Source organism: Canis aureus, chromosome 10, assembly GCF_053574225.1.
Source record: "Canis aureus isolate CA01 chromosome 10, VMU_Caureus_v.1.0, whole genome shotgun sequence".
Taxonomy (NCBI): domain Eukaryota; kingdom Metazoa; phylum Chordata; class Mammalia; order Carnivora; family Canidae; genus Canis; species Canis aureus.
In genome coordinates, this window is record NC_135620.1 from 18082859 (window position 1) to 18097444 (window position 14586).

A 14586-nucleotide genomic window follows, 5' to 3' on the forward strand; every position below is an offset into this window, starting at 1 on the left:
AGGCTCAAAATCTGACGCCCCAGGACTACAGTCTGAGGTGGTCAGGCCTTTTGGTGACAGTGGGTGAAGTCCTGGAAAAGAGCTTACTGAACGTGACCCGGACTGACTGGCACATGACATTCACCGGCATGTCTCGCCGGCAGATGATCTACAGCGCAGCCAAAGCCATTGCTGGCATGTACAAGCAGCGCCTGCCCCCCCGGGCCGTGTGATGGAAGACTGCCCCAGGACACTGAGATGACTTCACTTGGAACTTGGCGGTAAAGATATTATCGTATCATCCCCGGGTAGAGAGCTCCAATGAATGCAGCAGTCTGGATAATTTGCCTGTAGGCTGCCCTTGTTCTCTGCTAGAAAGGCATGGTGTCATTCCAGTAGATGAAAACAAACAGATCCTTGCTGTGATCGTGTCATTTCACGTACCGCAGTTCTCAAAAAAATATGTCAATATTTTTATAGGACAATTTGATATACCAAATTTGTAAGGTGCAAATTCAAGTGCTATGACATTTAACTCAATGATATGTACTTGATTATTTTGTTGTTTAGGAAGATACAATTCATTAAAGCATGTGTCGTTGTTATCTCATGATTTCTCTCTGTTATTCTAACACTTTCTGTGCATGCAGGTGATCAGTGATCTCAGGTGTGACGCTGAGCCGTGTGCTCAACAGCTGATCCTCAGACACCAACTGGCAGGGAGACTGTGGACATTTCTATGCATATTTTTCATTCACATGGGCCAAAATAACGGGAGTGATTTCTTTTTTTCTTTTCTTTTTTCTTTTTTTTTTTTTGTTACCATGGATGGACACACATCTTAAGATTTTTTTCAAAGTAAGACTTGGCATTTCACAGATTTATACTCTGAAACACTGCAGTAGTAGGTTTTATTTTCCATTGCTGTGTGACAATTAAGTGGCACATGATTTGAGTGTATTTTAAATCAGAAGCATTTGGGTTATTTTTATATACTACTATTCGATATTTCCGAGTAAACTCTGACAATGTCCATTATTCCTATTTCTACTCATTTTCTCAACTGTCAGACATTTTTCAGAGGAATTACTTTGTTATTTATGGGATTCTATGCCTCCTGTTTTAATTAAGGTTACTTAATATTTAGATTGCCTTAAACACTGCTTTTCTAACTTGGTGCCATTCTGCCTTTACTCTTGATGGAAGTTTTCAGTGAAACTATTTAATATTCAGCCTGTTTTATCTAGTCCATCATGTTTGTATTTAGTGAAAGCTTCTCCCTCCCCCCTCCAACCCCAAATAATATATTTTAGCATTTTTGGATTTATATAAATCAAAATTTAAGTAGTTTGTCTTTTACTCTGGACTCTATGTATGCAAGTTCATATAACTTTTTGAACAGTTTCTTACATAAATGTAATTTAATTTTTATTTACTTGTCTATACAATTCTTTATATGTAAATTAATCAGCACAATCTTATAAAGGGTGTTGAAGCTATTATCCTGCACTGTCATTACATGTAACATTTGCTTCGTATTAATTTGAGTACTTACTTGATTTTTGCTTTTTTACCTGAGGATGAGAAGCATTAATTTCACAACTCTGTGTTCATTTCCAAGCACTGTATGGTTGCTGGGTGAAATTCAGATTTGTCTGTCATTAAAAGGAAGGAGAGAAAAGGCATGTAACCAGTTGCTGTGGTGTAATAGGGCTAGAATGCTTTTCTCCCCGCTTTTATTGCTATTTGTGCAACACTTTATCTGATTAATAAAAGAAAAGTGTTTCTGTACCACTTGCTTTTATTCTTTATTTTTAAAAAGCTCCTCTTTCCTAACCATATTTTATCATGGCATTGGCCTGCTAACAAATCACAATTAGGGATGAAGGATGCCCGTACTTGGAGTATTTCTGACATTCTCCCTCCTGTTATACAGAATTTTAAAGATCCTTAAAAAGTACCTTTTTATTTTACCAAGTCTTAAACAGTCGATGTTTCTGATGGCTATTTTCATAGACTCACAAACATGGACATCCACTTTGATGACAGTTTTCCCTTTGTCCTCAAATTCTTCTATGGCTTGTGTGAAGCCAGGTAAATTTCCAGTCCTGTTCACCTGACGAGCCTTCTGCTCCCTGGAACAGTGTGAGCAGGCGAGGAAGGTGAGGGAAGGGCGCGTGGAAAAGATGAACCTACACTCTGCTTTGGCCTCAGGCTCTTTCTGGCCCTCTGTTACCTTTGAAAGTTGTCTAAGCATGACTGACTCCATGAGCTCCGTGTTCCCCACCTTGTGTTTATCTTTTCATTTTTAGATTTGTCATACAAGGGGTAAGAGAAAGAACTCCAGACCCTGTATGTGCCTGGGCGGTGTGAGCCAGGCAGCGTCCTAATGAGCGGGCATACAACATGCAAGCCGTCAACCCGAGGCCCGGTCCCCTTCCCCGGGCACCCAGCCATCCCCCTCCCTGCCCGCTTCCACCCACACCAACAGTTCTGAGGGCAAGTCCCACTACGAGTCCCTCAAGCTTCTCAGGAAAACCAGTCCCTGACACGGTTCTTATCACTGTTCTTGGGGTCCTGTCTGTGATTCTTTGCTCTTTGCTTGGGGAATTACTTAGTGAATGTTCTCAGCTTGTATGTACACTTCGGTGTTTTAATTAAGCGGTGCAAAAGACAACAGGAAAAAGGCAGCACGAGTAACGTAGCATCAACCTCAGTTGACAGAAGGAACTCAGATGACTCTGTTCAGGACCCTTCAGTGAATAAGCCTGTCACGTCACCCGGAACCAGAGTGGTGCCACAGTTGGAAAGACTTAAGCAGTTCTAGTTTTCTCCTCCTTGTCTCTCAATGACTTGCCCATTCTCTGGTTTGTCTTAAGGAATAATGAGGTAGAAAATTGAGATGACTGAATAGAAACCAAATAGAACTGTACTAGTAAATTTAAGGGAAAAAGGATATGCGTGTATTCAAAATTATGCAAATTAGCGATATACTCAGTGTCAACTAAATTACTTTGTTGTTGAATATGCTTTGTTCTTGACTACAAAAAATTCTAAACAGGTATTTGTGTTCTCTGAAGCCAAACTGAAAGTATTTTGTGGTCCGAAAGATGTCAGGTTATGCATATATCATTAAGAAATTTGGATTTTTACTCCCAGAATATGAAGTTCATTCTTAAGATACTACGCAGGATGACATATTGCATAAAAACTATTTTGTAAATATGTAAATATGTTATAATAAAGAATACCTCAATTTATTTCCCAAAGTTGTATAGTGATTTTTTAAATGCTCAGTCATAATTTCTATTAGAAGGACCGACATTACTTTGTCTCAGTGGGCTACTGGCTACCACCACTTCTTACAGAATAGCAATTTAAAAGACATCTTTCAAGTGCAACGGTAACACTCAAATATACCAGAATGACTAACTTTAACTTCAGATAACTCAATATTTAGGGCAGAGGATACTCTTGAGATGGAGGTGATGGGCAAGAAGTTATGGCCTGTGTTCCTTTGATGTCTTGACTGGAGAGTTTGATTTACCCTTAACCTCCATAAGGATCTTCTTTACAAAAAATAAATTTATTATATTTGCTCTTCTGAGCCTGTGATCGCAGGGCAGAGATTTTTGTTTTGGTTTAATAGGCAAGGGGGTACTTTGCAATGAGATATTCATTTGGGTGTTTGTTTGTTTGCCAAAGAAAAACAGTGTTGTTTTCAGTACACTAGAAAAACACCAATCCAGAACCCAGTAAAGGCCCTGTTAAATTTATACTTTGTTTTAGAATTAACTAGAGGAGAAAAAAATTGGGCAAGAGAAACAAAATTAGTAAGCCCAATATCAAGATCCAAAAATTTCCTTTATGTGTATATTCTTAAAATTATCCTTAACATGAATACATACTAAGAATTTAAAGCAGGAATTAAAAAAAGGGAACTAACAAATGATAAATGCATATCACTGAATAGGTACTGGAGTAGAACTTCAGCTACTTCCTCAGTATCACCCCAGCGAGAATGTGACAAAGGGCTTAAGTGGAGGGTGTCACTTCCCAAACCACTCTCTTATGAAACATCCTACGTATTTGCTTCAGGAACTTCTGGGTACAGAGCTAATCCTGTAAGTATTTGTTAATTCAACTAAATTCAAACAATAGCTTGAGACTTTGCCCAGGTATACTTTCAATTTTACAACATCATGTTTAAGAACACTCCTATTACTCTGTATTTTTCATTTTAGTCTTTGGTACTGCTTTGGGCTTTGCTGCTGGTGTAAGAATATATTTTTGGTAATTAAATATCCTGCTCCCAAATTTAAGAAACCAGAAACTAGGTTTACATTGGATTACCATTTTTAGGATTAGAGCCACAAATGTTCTCACTGTCTAACTAATCTTCAAGCAAGGTCCTGACCACATCCTTGTAAAATATATTTTAATATTCTGAGGCCTCTGCTCCCAGGGCCACACTTGGAGAACCACTGCGTGGTACCATTCCTGACTCATTCTTCATGTCCTAAGATATTTTAGTGAGGTCACCTGGATAGCAGCGTAGATCTTTCCTGACTTCAGTGTCCCTCACAAGAAGAACCATCAATAACTATTCCAGGACACCACTGAGAGAATCTCAGAACAAGGTGGTGAGGCAGAAGTAGCCCTGTACCACAGAGACCAAGGCCCACCGCCTGAGAAGGGGTAGGGGGGCAGCTCTGAGCTTGACGATCCTGCCCCTCCCCCACGGCCAGCGTAGCACTGCACCCAGTGGACCTCACCCCCACCACCCTCTGAACCTCTGGTTCCTCTGTAGTGAAAAGATCCCAGGGTGGACATCCAGCTCCCCCAGCATTATGAGTTGCTTCTTGGAAGCCCCCAGTCTGGTGTCCACTCCCAGAAATTGGGGGCAAACCTGCAGGATTTGACCACAATGAATCTGATTATGATGGCAGGTGGGGACGGGCTTCCGACAGCCAGCACGGTCATCTTGGCCAACTGACTTTTTACCTGCAGCACCCAAGCAGTGGTCCTGATCAGTTTTGTTCATCTGTAGAACCAAGGGTATGGCACAGTCTGACCAGGGAACTCAGCACGGTGCAGGTCAGCCTGCTTTGGGTCCTCCTATCAACAGCATCATCAGCCCTGGATTCTGGTCTGCCCCCCACACAGGCAGGGGAACTGAACCGGAGCCCAGCCCTCTGCTGCGTGTAACTCCTAACCCCATCTGACCAGAAAGGCTGGCAGGAACCCCTGGGAGCCACGTAGCCCGGCAGTGCGTGCAAAGCAAGTATAGCAGGCAGAGCTGATGATCATCCACAAAATGAAGCTAGTACCAGGTGTGGAGGGTTCCCCCGCTTTACCCAGTCAGAGGAGTTCGTTCATACCCTACTCACCATTAAGTCAAACTCCCAACACCACCAAACCAGAAAGCCGGGCTCAAACACCTGGAAAGCTAAGCCCATCTATTCTTGAGCAGAGAACCTGGAAGGCAGAGCCGATAGTCTGCAGAGCAAGGCTGGTAACTCTGTTTAGCTAGGAAACCTGAGAAATGGGTTGGCTTGGGACGAGAGAAGGCTTTACCAGGCCTTGGAGCTGGTTCTCCCAGTGAGCCAGGACAGGGTAACTAATTCATAGCTGTGGAGGCCGAGAGAATCTGAGCCATTCACGTTCAATATTGGCACAAGTATAGCCATTGTAGCTTTGGTAGCCACCTCAGGCCACTGTGACCAGGCCACTGTGCCAGGTACCAAACTCTACCTTACCCTGGCTACAGAAAAAAACACAAAGCACGCCCTTATCGGAATAAGGAAGCAAGAGCTTGTGAGACCTCTTTACTGGAGATTCTCACACCCCCACCCTTACTGAAAAACCCCACCTTACCCCTAGTCCAGCCCATAAAAACCTAGCTGTAACCCACCTCGGGGTCCAAGTCCCTGCTCCACTGTGTTGGGTATACTTGGACCCAAGCTTGAGCTTGCTAATAAACCCTCGTGTGCTTGCATCGGCGTCGGCTCCTTGGTGGTTTCTCGGATTCGCAATCTTGGGCACAATAGCCTTGCTCGTTGAATAAAGCCTCAGCCTGCCTTCCCAGAGGAGTTAGCTGCAGCACATGGGAAGCTGGGTAGCCCATGACTTTAACTATAGAGCAAAGCCAGTGGCCTCGTTTGCCAGGAAATTCAGTGTACACTCTTGCCTGATTCAGGTTTCCAATCAATGAGCAATGCAAGTCCTAGGCCCCGACCTGCTGCCCTGCCAGGACATGGAAGCTATTCACCATCCCACCAGCTCCTAAGTGTAGTACCTAGTCCCAACCATCTAGTATGCCCAAGCAGAGAACTCAGGCAACTTGCACAGCCCATCCTACCACTTCGCTTGGGCAAGGAATCAAGCCAGCAGTTTAATCCAACTGTTCTCAGAAACCCACTCCCCACCCTCGCCTCAAAGCTTGGGCAGTGGCCTCAACCCAAATTAGACCCTGATAGCAAGCCCCATGACCCCAAGGATGTTCCTAGCAGACATTTCCAGAAACGCATATTGAGCTTACTGGTGAAGAACTACCTAGGCCTAATCAAACCTGTGATGTATGGAAAAGGAACCACTTGCCTGAATGTGCAAATACCAACAAAGGAACTCAAGATCATTAAAAATAAGATAACAGGAAGCACCAAAGGAAACCTGGGGCTCTAATAACTGATCCTAAAGAAATGGAGATCTATCAATTATCAGATAAAAATTCTGAATTATCCTTTTTTCTGGGCCCTACTCTTGTTTCCAGAATAATCATTTAAAAAATGTTTAGTGAACTATAAGAACACACAGACAACTTAAATTTGAAAAATAACATATATACAAAATGAGAAGTTCCACTAAAATAGAGAAACCATCAACAACAAAAACCCAAACAGAATTTCCAGAGCTCAAAAGTATGATGACTGAATTAAAAAAAAAAAAAAAAAAAAAAAAAAAAAGGCGCTTCAAAAGTAGATTTGACCATGAGGAAGAAGTAATCTGTGACTGAAAGAACATCTGAAATTCTACAGAGGGGAGAAAAAAAATATATAAATGAATGAACAAAGCCTACTACTAATGGGACATCAAAAGAAATAATACCCACCATCAAGGGAATTCTAGAAGACAAAGAGTAAGTGACAAAGTATGTTTGAATAAAAAATGGTGAAAACTTCCCGAAACCTGGGGAGAGAAAAAGAAATACAGATACTTAAGACCTAAAGGACCAGAAGTAGGTTAAGCCCAAACAAGACTGCACAGAGACATATTATCATTAAATTTTGAAAAGTCAAAGATAAAGAAGTAATTTTGAAGCTAGCATAAGAGGAAAGTAACTAACATACAAGGGAGCTCCCAAAAAACTATCCATCTCTCAACAGAAATATTCCAGGCAGGAGAGAATGGGATGATATATTCAAAATATTAAAAGAAAAACTCAACCAAGAATCCTATACCTGGGAAAGCTGTTCTTCAAAAGAGAGAGGTGAAGACTGTCCTGAGTCAACAATAGCAGAGGGCTCATCACCACTACACCTGCCTTATAAGAAATGCTAATGGGAGTTCTTTGAGTGGAGACAAAAAGAAGCCAATTAACATCATAAAAATCTAAGTAGGTAGGATAAAACTCACTGGCAATGGTAAATATATAGTCAAAGTTAGGGAATAGGGAACAGTGGTACATAATGCACTTACACCTCTAGTTTAAAAGTTTTAAAACACAGTAAAAATAGCCATATCTGCACTATTCTGTTGCTACATACAAAATATTAAAAAATATTAAAAATATAATATCAATAACTTAAAATGGGGGTGGAAAAAGTATAAAGTTCAAGAAAACTAAGTTTTCAGCTCAAAATAAGGTATTATAATTTTCAGATATTTTATGTAAGTTTCATGGTAACTTCAAAAGAAAAATCTATAGTAACTGCACAAAACAACATTACAAATATTTCAAACCATACGGACACCAAAAGAAAACACAAAACGAGAGGATATGAAACAATGAACACCCAGAAAATAATTGACAAAATCATCATAATAAGTCCTTGCCTATCAATAATTACTTTAAATGCAAATGGTTTAAATTCTCTAAAACAAAGAATGGCTCTATAGGGGGAAAAATTAACAAACAAGGTCCAATGGGATGTTGTCTACAAGTAACACTCGCTAGCCTTAAAGAGACATAGACTGAGAGAAAAGGGATAAGGAAAGGCATTTCAAGCAATGGCAACCAAAAACAAAACAAAGAAGCAGAGAAGCTGTACTTCTATCAGAGAAAATAAACTTTAAAGAAAGACTGTAGGAGGCGGAGGCAAGATGGCAGAGGAGCGCGAGTCCTCAACTCACAGGCTCCCACCAACTTGCCTAGATAACTGTCAAGGCCTCCGGAAGGCCTGGGAATCCGCCCTGGGGTTTAAAGAGAGAACAGCCGGGACTCTACGGAGAGAAGGGCTTTGGCTTCCAACAGGGTAGGAAGGTGGAAGGAAGGAAAGGAAGGGAAGGAGGAAAGAGGAAAGAGGGAGAGGGAGAGGGAGAGCCTCCAGGCTCCCGGGGTCCCCAGGAGGGGAGGGGCGCCCGGGCAGAGCTCCCCGCACCCCGCGGGCCGACCTCAGGGAGGGGCTGGAGCCCCCGGGGCATCTGGGGGAGCTGGGGGAGGGGGGGGCAGGCGGCGGCTGCGGGGGAGGCGGGGAGGGCCCAGGGCAGCGCGGCCTCTCCTGCCGCCGGGCGCCCCGAGCTGCGCCGAGCAGCGCCCCCGCCGCCCCGGGAGCACCTCGGCCAGGGCGGGGGGGCGGGGGGGGGGAGCCTGCGGTGCTGCCCGCGGAGCTGACTCCAGGGCTGGAGAGCCGGCCGCCGCCGTCCTGCTGCTTCCTCCTCGTTCCCCTGAGCCCGGGAGGGGGGCCCGGGGGACAGAGGCCTCGCGGGGGAGCAGCGCAGGCGGAGCCCGGCACCTGGCGGGGGGGGGGGGGGGGAAACGGGGCGTCTCCCCCAGGTGCACGCACCTGAGAGTCAGCGCGGCAGGCCCCGCCCCCGGAACCAGCTGGAAGGACAGGGAGGAGCAAGTTGTGGACCACGCGGCGCTGGGAAGCTCCAGGACCAAGGGAAAATCGAGGGAACATAGTATATAGAAATAGAGGGTCCCCACATTTTATAAAATGTGTCTCCTTTTTCCATTACACTCATTTCTGTATCAGACTAAACATTTCCAATATTTTTTTTCTTTTCCCACCTTAACTACAATATTTACCAGCTCTTCATTTTTAAGTTTCTTGCCTTTTGGCTTTCATATTTCTACAATTACATCTCTTAGATATATTTTTCACTTCTGGATTCCCTTCAACATAATTTAATTTTGGTAGATATAGGAGATTTGGGTTTTTGTTTTGGTTTGGTGTCTCTGTCTTGTTTTGTTCTATAATGGTGGGAGTTAATAGCCTCTAAAACATGACCAGCATGACCAGTGGAATACTACGCTGGTTCATTCTGCGAGATTATATTCTCTCTTCATTCCCATTCTGCACCCCCCCTTATCCTGTATATGTTTTGGTGGTCAGTGTTGGGGCTTTCTACAACTATTGCTGGTTTACATAAATTTGAGACTGAGCATCTTCTAACATACAGAACTTAATATACTCAGAACTAAGAGGATCACTAAGACTCTCAGGTAGACTACCTTCTCTCTTCACTATCACTTCTTCATCACCACCTTCCCTCAGCCCCCTCCTTTTTTTCTTTTTTTCTCTTTTTCCTCTTTTATTCTTTTTCTTTTTTCTTCTTTGGGGTTTTTGGCCTTTTATTTTTTACTACTTTGTTTTAAAATTTGTTTTTCACTTTAGTGGTCCTTTTACTTTCTTCTGATCTTTTTCATTTTCTGGTCTTTGACCTCACCACAGTCATCTAGGGTGGAATTTACTTAGGTCATGGTTGATTTTTTTTTTTAAAGATTTTATTTATTTATTCATGAGAGACACACAGGCAGAGACACAGGCAGAAGGAGAAGCAGGCTCCATGCAGGGAGCCTGAAATGGGACTCAATCCTGGGTCTCCAGGATCATGCCCTGGGCTGAAGGTGGCGCTAAACCACTGAGCCACACGGTCTGCCCCTACCTAAATTCTTAAACAGTAATTCTTATCTTTCAATAGGCACTCTGAATGTGAATGGGCTAAATGATGCGTCCCATCAAAAGACGCAGGGTTTCAGACTGGACAAAAAAGCAAGACCCATCTATTTGTTGTCTATAAGAGACTCATTTTAGACCTAAGGACACCTCCAGCCTGAAAATGAAAGGGTGGAGAACCATTTGCCATTCAAATGGTCCTCAAAAGAAAGCTGAGGGAGCAATTTTCATATCGGATATATTACAGTTTATCTCAAAGACTGTAGTAAGAGATGAAGAGAGACACTATATCATACTTAAAGTGTTTATCCAACAAGATAACCTAACAATCATGAATATTGATGCCCCTAATGTGGGAGCTGCCAAGTATATCAATTAATAACCAAAGTAAAGACATACTTAGATAATAAAACACTAATAGCAAGAGATGTCTGCACGACACTTTCTGCAAATGACAGATCTTCTAAGCACTACATCACCAAAGAAACAAGGGCCTTAAATGATACAGTGGACCATCTGGATTTCACAGATATAGACAGAATTTTCCATTCGAACCCAACTTAATACACATCCTTCTCAAGTGCATATGGGACTTTCTTCAGAATAGACCACATACAGGGTCACAATTCAGGTCTCAACTGACACCAAAAGATTGGTATTGTCCCCTGCATATTTTTGGACCATAATGCTTTGAAACTAGAACTCAATCACAAGAAGAAATTTGGAAGAAACTCAAACACATGGAGGTTAAAGAGCATCCTACTAAAAGATGAATGGGTCAACCAGGAAATTAGAGAAGAATTAAAAAGATTCATGGAAACTAATGAAAATGAAGATACAGCTGTTCAAAATGTTTGGGATTCAGCAAAAGAAGTCCTAAGAGGGAAATACATCGTAATACAAGTATCCCTCAAAAAACTGGAAAAAACTCAAATACACAAGCTAAAGGAACCTAAAGGAACTGGAGAAAGAACAGCAAGTAAAACCTACACCAAGCAGAAGAAGAGAGTTAATAAAGATTCGAGGAGAACTCAATGAAATAGAGACCAGAAGAACTGTGGAACAGATCAACAAAACCAGGAGTTGGTTCTTTGAAAGAATAAGATAGATAAACCATTAGCCAGCCTTATTAAAAAGAAAAAGGACACAAATTAATAAAATCATGAATGAAAGAGGAGAGATCACAACCAATACCAAGGAAATACAATTTTTAAAACATATTATATGAGCAGCTACGTCAACAAATTAGGCAATCTAGAAGAAATGGATGCATTTCTGGAAAACCACAAATTACCAAAACTGGAACAGGAAGAAATGGAAAACCTGAAAGGACAATAACCAGCGAGGAAATTGAAGTAGTCATCAAGACACAAAAGTCCAGGGCCAGATAGCTTCCCAGGGGAATTCTATCAAACGTTTAAAGAAGAAACAATACCTATCCTACTAAAGCTGTTCCAAAGGATAGAAAGGGATGGAATACTTCCAAGCTCGTTTTATGAGGCCAGAATCACCTTGATTCCGAAACCAGACAAAAACCCCACCAAAAAGCAGAATTATAGACCAATATCCCTGACGAACACAGATGCAAAAATTCTCAACAAGATACTAGCCAATAGGATCCAACAGTACATTAAGAAGATTATTCACCATGACCAAGTGGGATTTATCCCCGGGATGCAAGGCTGGTTCAATACTTGTAAAGCAATCAACATGATAGATCATATCAACAAGAGAAATAACAAGACCCATATGATCCTCTCAATAGATTCAGAGAAAGCATTTGACAAAATACAGCATCCATTCCTGATCAAAACTCGTCAGAGTGTAGGGATAGAGGGAACATTCCTTAGCATCTTAAAAGCCATCTGTGAAAAGCCCACAGCAAATATCATTCTCAGTGGGGAAACACTGGGAGGCTTTCTGCTAAGATCAGGAACACGACAGGGATGTCCACTCTCACCACTGCTATTCAACATAGTACTAGAAGTCCTAGCCTCAGCAATCAGGCAACAAAAAGAAATAAAAGGCATTCAAACTGGCAAAGAAAAAGTCAAACTCTCCCTCTTCACAGATGACATGACACTGTACCAGAAAACCCAAAAGACTCCACCCCAAGATTGCTAGAACTCATACAGCAATTTGGCAGTGTGGCAGGATACAAAAATCAATGCCCAGAAATTAGTGGCATTTCTATACACTAACAAGGAGACTGAAGAAAGAGAAATTAAGGAGTCAATCCCATTTACAATTGTACCCTAAAGCATACAATACCTAGGAATAAACCTCACCAAATACATAAAGGATCTATACCCTAAAAACTACAGAACACTACCGAAAGAAATTGAGGAAGACACAAAGAAATAGAAAAATATTCCATGGATTGGAAGAATTAATATTTTGAAAATGTCTATGCTACTCAGGGCAATTTACACATTCAATGCAATCCCTATCAAAATGCCATGGACTTTCCCTAGTGTTGGAACAAATCATCTTAAGATTAGTGTGGAATCAGAAAAGACCACGAATAGCCAGGGGAATATTGAAAAAGAAAACCATAGCTGGGGGCATCACAATGCCAGATTTCAGGTTGTACTACAAAGCTGTGATCATCAAGACAGTGTGGTACTGGCACAAAAACAGACACACAGATCAATGGAACAGAATAGAGAACCCAGAAATGGCCCCTCAACATTATGGGCAACTAATATTCGACAAAGCAGGAAAGACTATCCACTGGAAAAAGGACAGTCTCTTCAATAAATGGTGCTGGAAAAAACTGGACAGCCACGTGAAGAATGAAACTGGACCATTCTCTTACACCATACACAAAGATAAACTCAAAATGGATGAAAGATCTAAATGTGAAACAAGAATCCAGCAAAACCCTAGAGGAGAACACAGGCAACATCCTTTTTGAACTTGGCCACAGCAACATCTTGCAAGATACATCTATGAAGGCAAGGGAAACAAAAGCAAAAGTGAACTATTAGGACTTAAATCAGGATAAGAAGCTTCTGCACAGCAAAAGAAAGAGTCAACAAAACTAAAAGACAACCTACAGAATGGGAGAAGATATTCGCAAATGATATACCAGATAAAAGGCTAGTATCCAAGATCTATAAAGAACTTGTTAAACTCAACAGCAAAGAAACAAACAATCCAATCATGAAATGGGCAAAAGACATGAAGAGAAATCTCACAGAGGAAGACACAGACATGGCCAACATGCACATGAGAAAATGCTCTGCATCCCTTGCCATCAGGGAAATACAAATCAAAACCACAATGAGATACCACCTCACACCAGTGAGAATGGGGAAAATTAACAAGGCAGGAAACCACAAATGTTGGAGAGGATGCGGAGAAAGGGAACCCTCATACACTGTTGGTGGGAATGTGAACTGGTGCAGCCAATCTGGAAAACTGTGTAGAGGTTCCTCAAAGAGTTAAAAATAGACCTGCCCTATGACCCAGCAGTTGCACTGTTGGGGATTTACCCCAAAGATTCAGATGCAATGACACGCCAGGACACCTGTACCCCAATGTTTATAGCAGTAATGTCCACAAGAGCCAAACTGTGGAAGGAGCCATGACGTCCTTTGACAGATGAATGGATAAAGAAGATGTGGTCTATATATACAATGGACTATTACTCAGTCATGAGAAAAGACTAATACCCACTATTTGCTTCGACGTGGATGGAATTGGATGGTATTATGCTGAGTGAAGTAAGTCAGTTGGAGAAGGACAATCATCATATGGTTTCACTCATACGGGGAATATAAGAAACAGTGAAAGGCATTATAGGGGAAGGAGGGAAAGTGAGTGGGAAAAATTAGAGAGGGTGACAAAACATGAGAGACTCCTAACTCTGGGAAGTGAACAAAGAGTAGTGGAAGGGGAAGTGGGTGGAGGATGTGGTGACTGTGTGATGGGCACTTGAAGGGATGAGCACTGGGTGTTTTACTGTTTTACTATGTTGGCAAATCAAACTTCAATGAAAAAAATATAAATAAAAAAATAAAGAAGACTGTAATAATAAAAGACAAACTACATTATAATGATAAGTGGATCATTATGATAATAATAAAAGACAAACTACATTATAATGATAAGTGGATCATAATGATAAGTGGATCCATCCACTGGGAGGATATAACAAATGTAAATATTTACACACCCAATAATATCAGAACACCTAAATATATGAAGCAAAAACTTAAAGCTTAAAGAGAAATAAACTAATACAATAGTTGGGAACTTTCATACCCAACTCTCAACAATGGATAGATCATCCACACAAAGAAGGGAACAGCAGAAAGAGACAGTTAAGGGAGGAAGTAAAAATTATCTTGAGACCAATGAAAATGGAAACACAACATGTAAAGTTTATGGAATGCACCAAAAGCAGCTCTAAGATGGAAGTTCAGAGCATTAATGCCTAAACAGAGATCTCAAACAATATAACTTCTTTAGACAGGTCGTT

At 41.6% G+C, this 14586-nt stretch overlaps 1 protein-coding gene across 3 annotated transcripts in view; it reads left to right on the forward strand.

The window, feature by feature from the left end:
• The window catches only part of PRRC1 (proline rich coiled-coil 1), a 41049-nt gene extending 39279 nt beyond the window's left edge, over positions 1 to 1770 (forward strand). For 2 of the 3 annotated variants that reach the window (XM_077911501.1, XM_077911502.1), the window contains exon 9: positions 3 to 1770. In XM_077911501.1, coding sequence (XP_077767627.1) covers positions 3 to 212 — 210 coding nt within the window. In that variant the 3' untranslated portion in view covers positions 213 to 1770. The remainder of the gene's footprint in view (positions 1 to 2) is intronic. The other variant, XM_077911503.1, reaches the window with a different exon arrangement.
• Positions 1771 to 14586: the final 12816 nt, after the last annotated feature.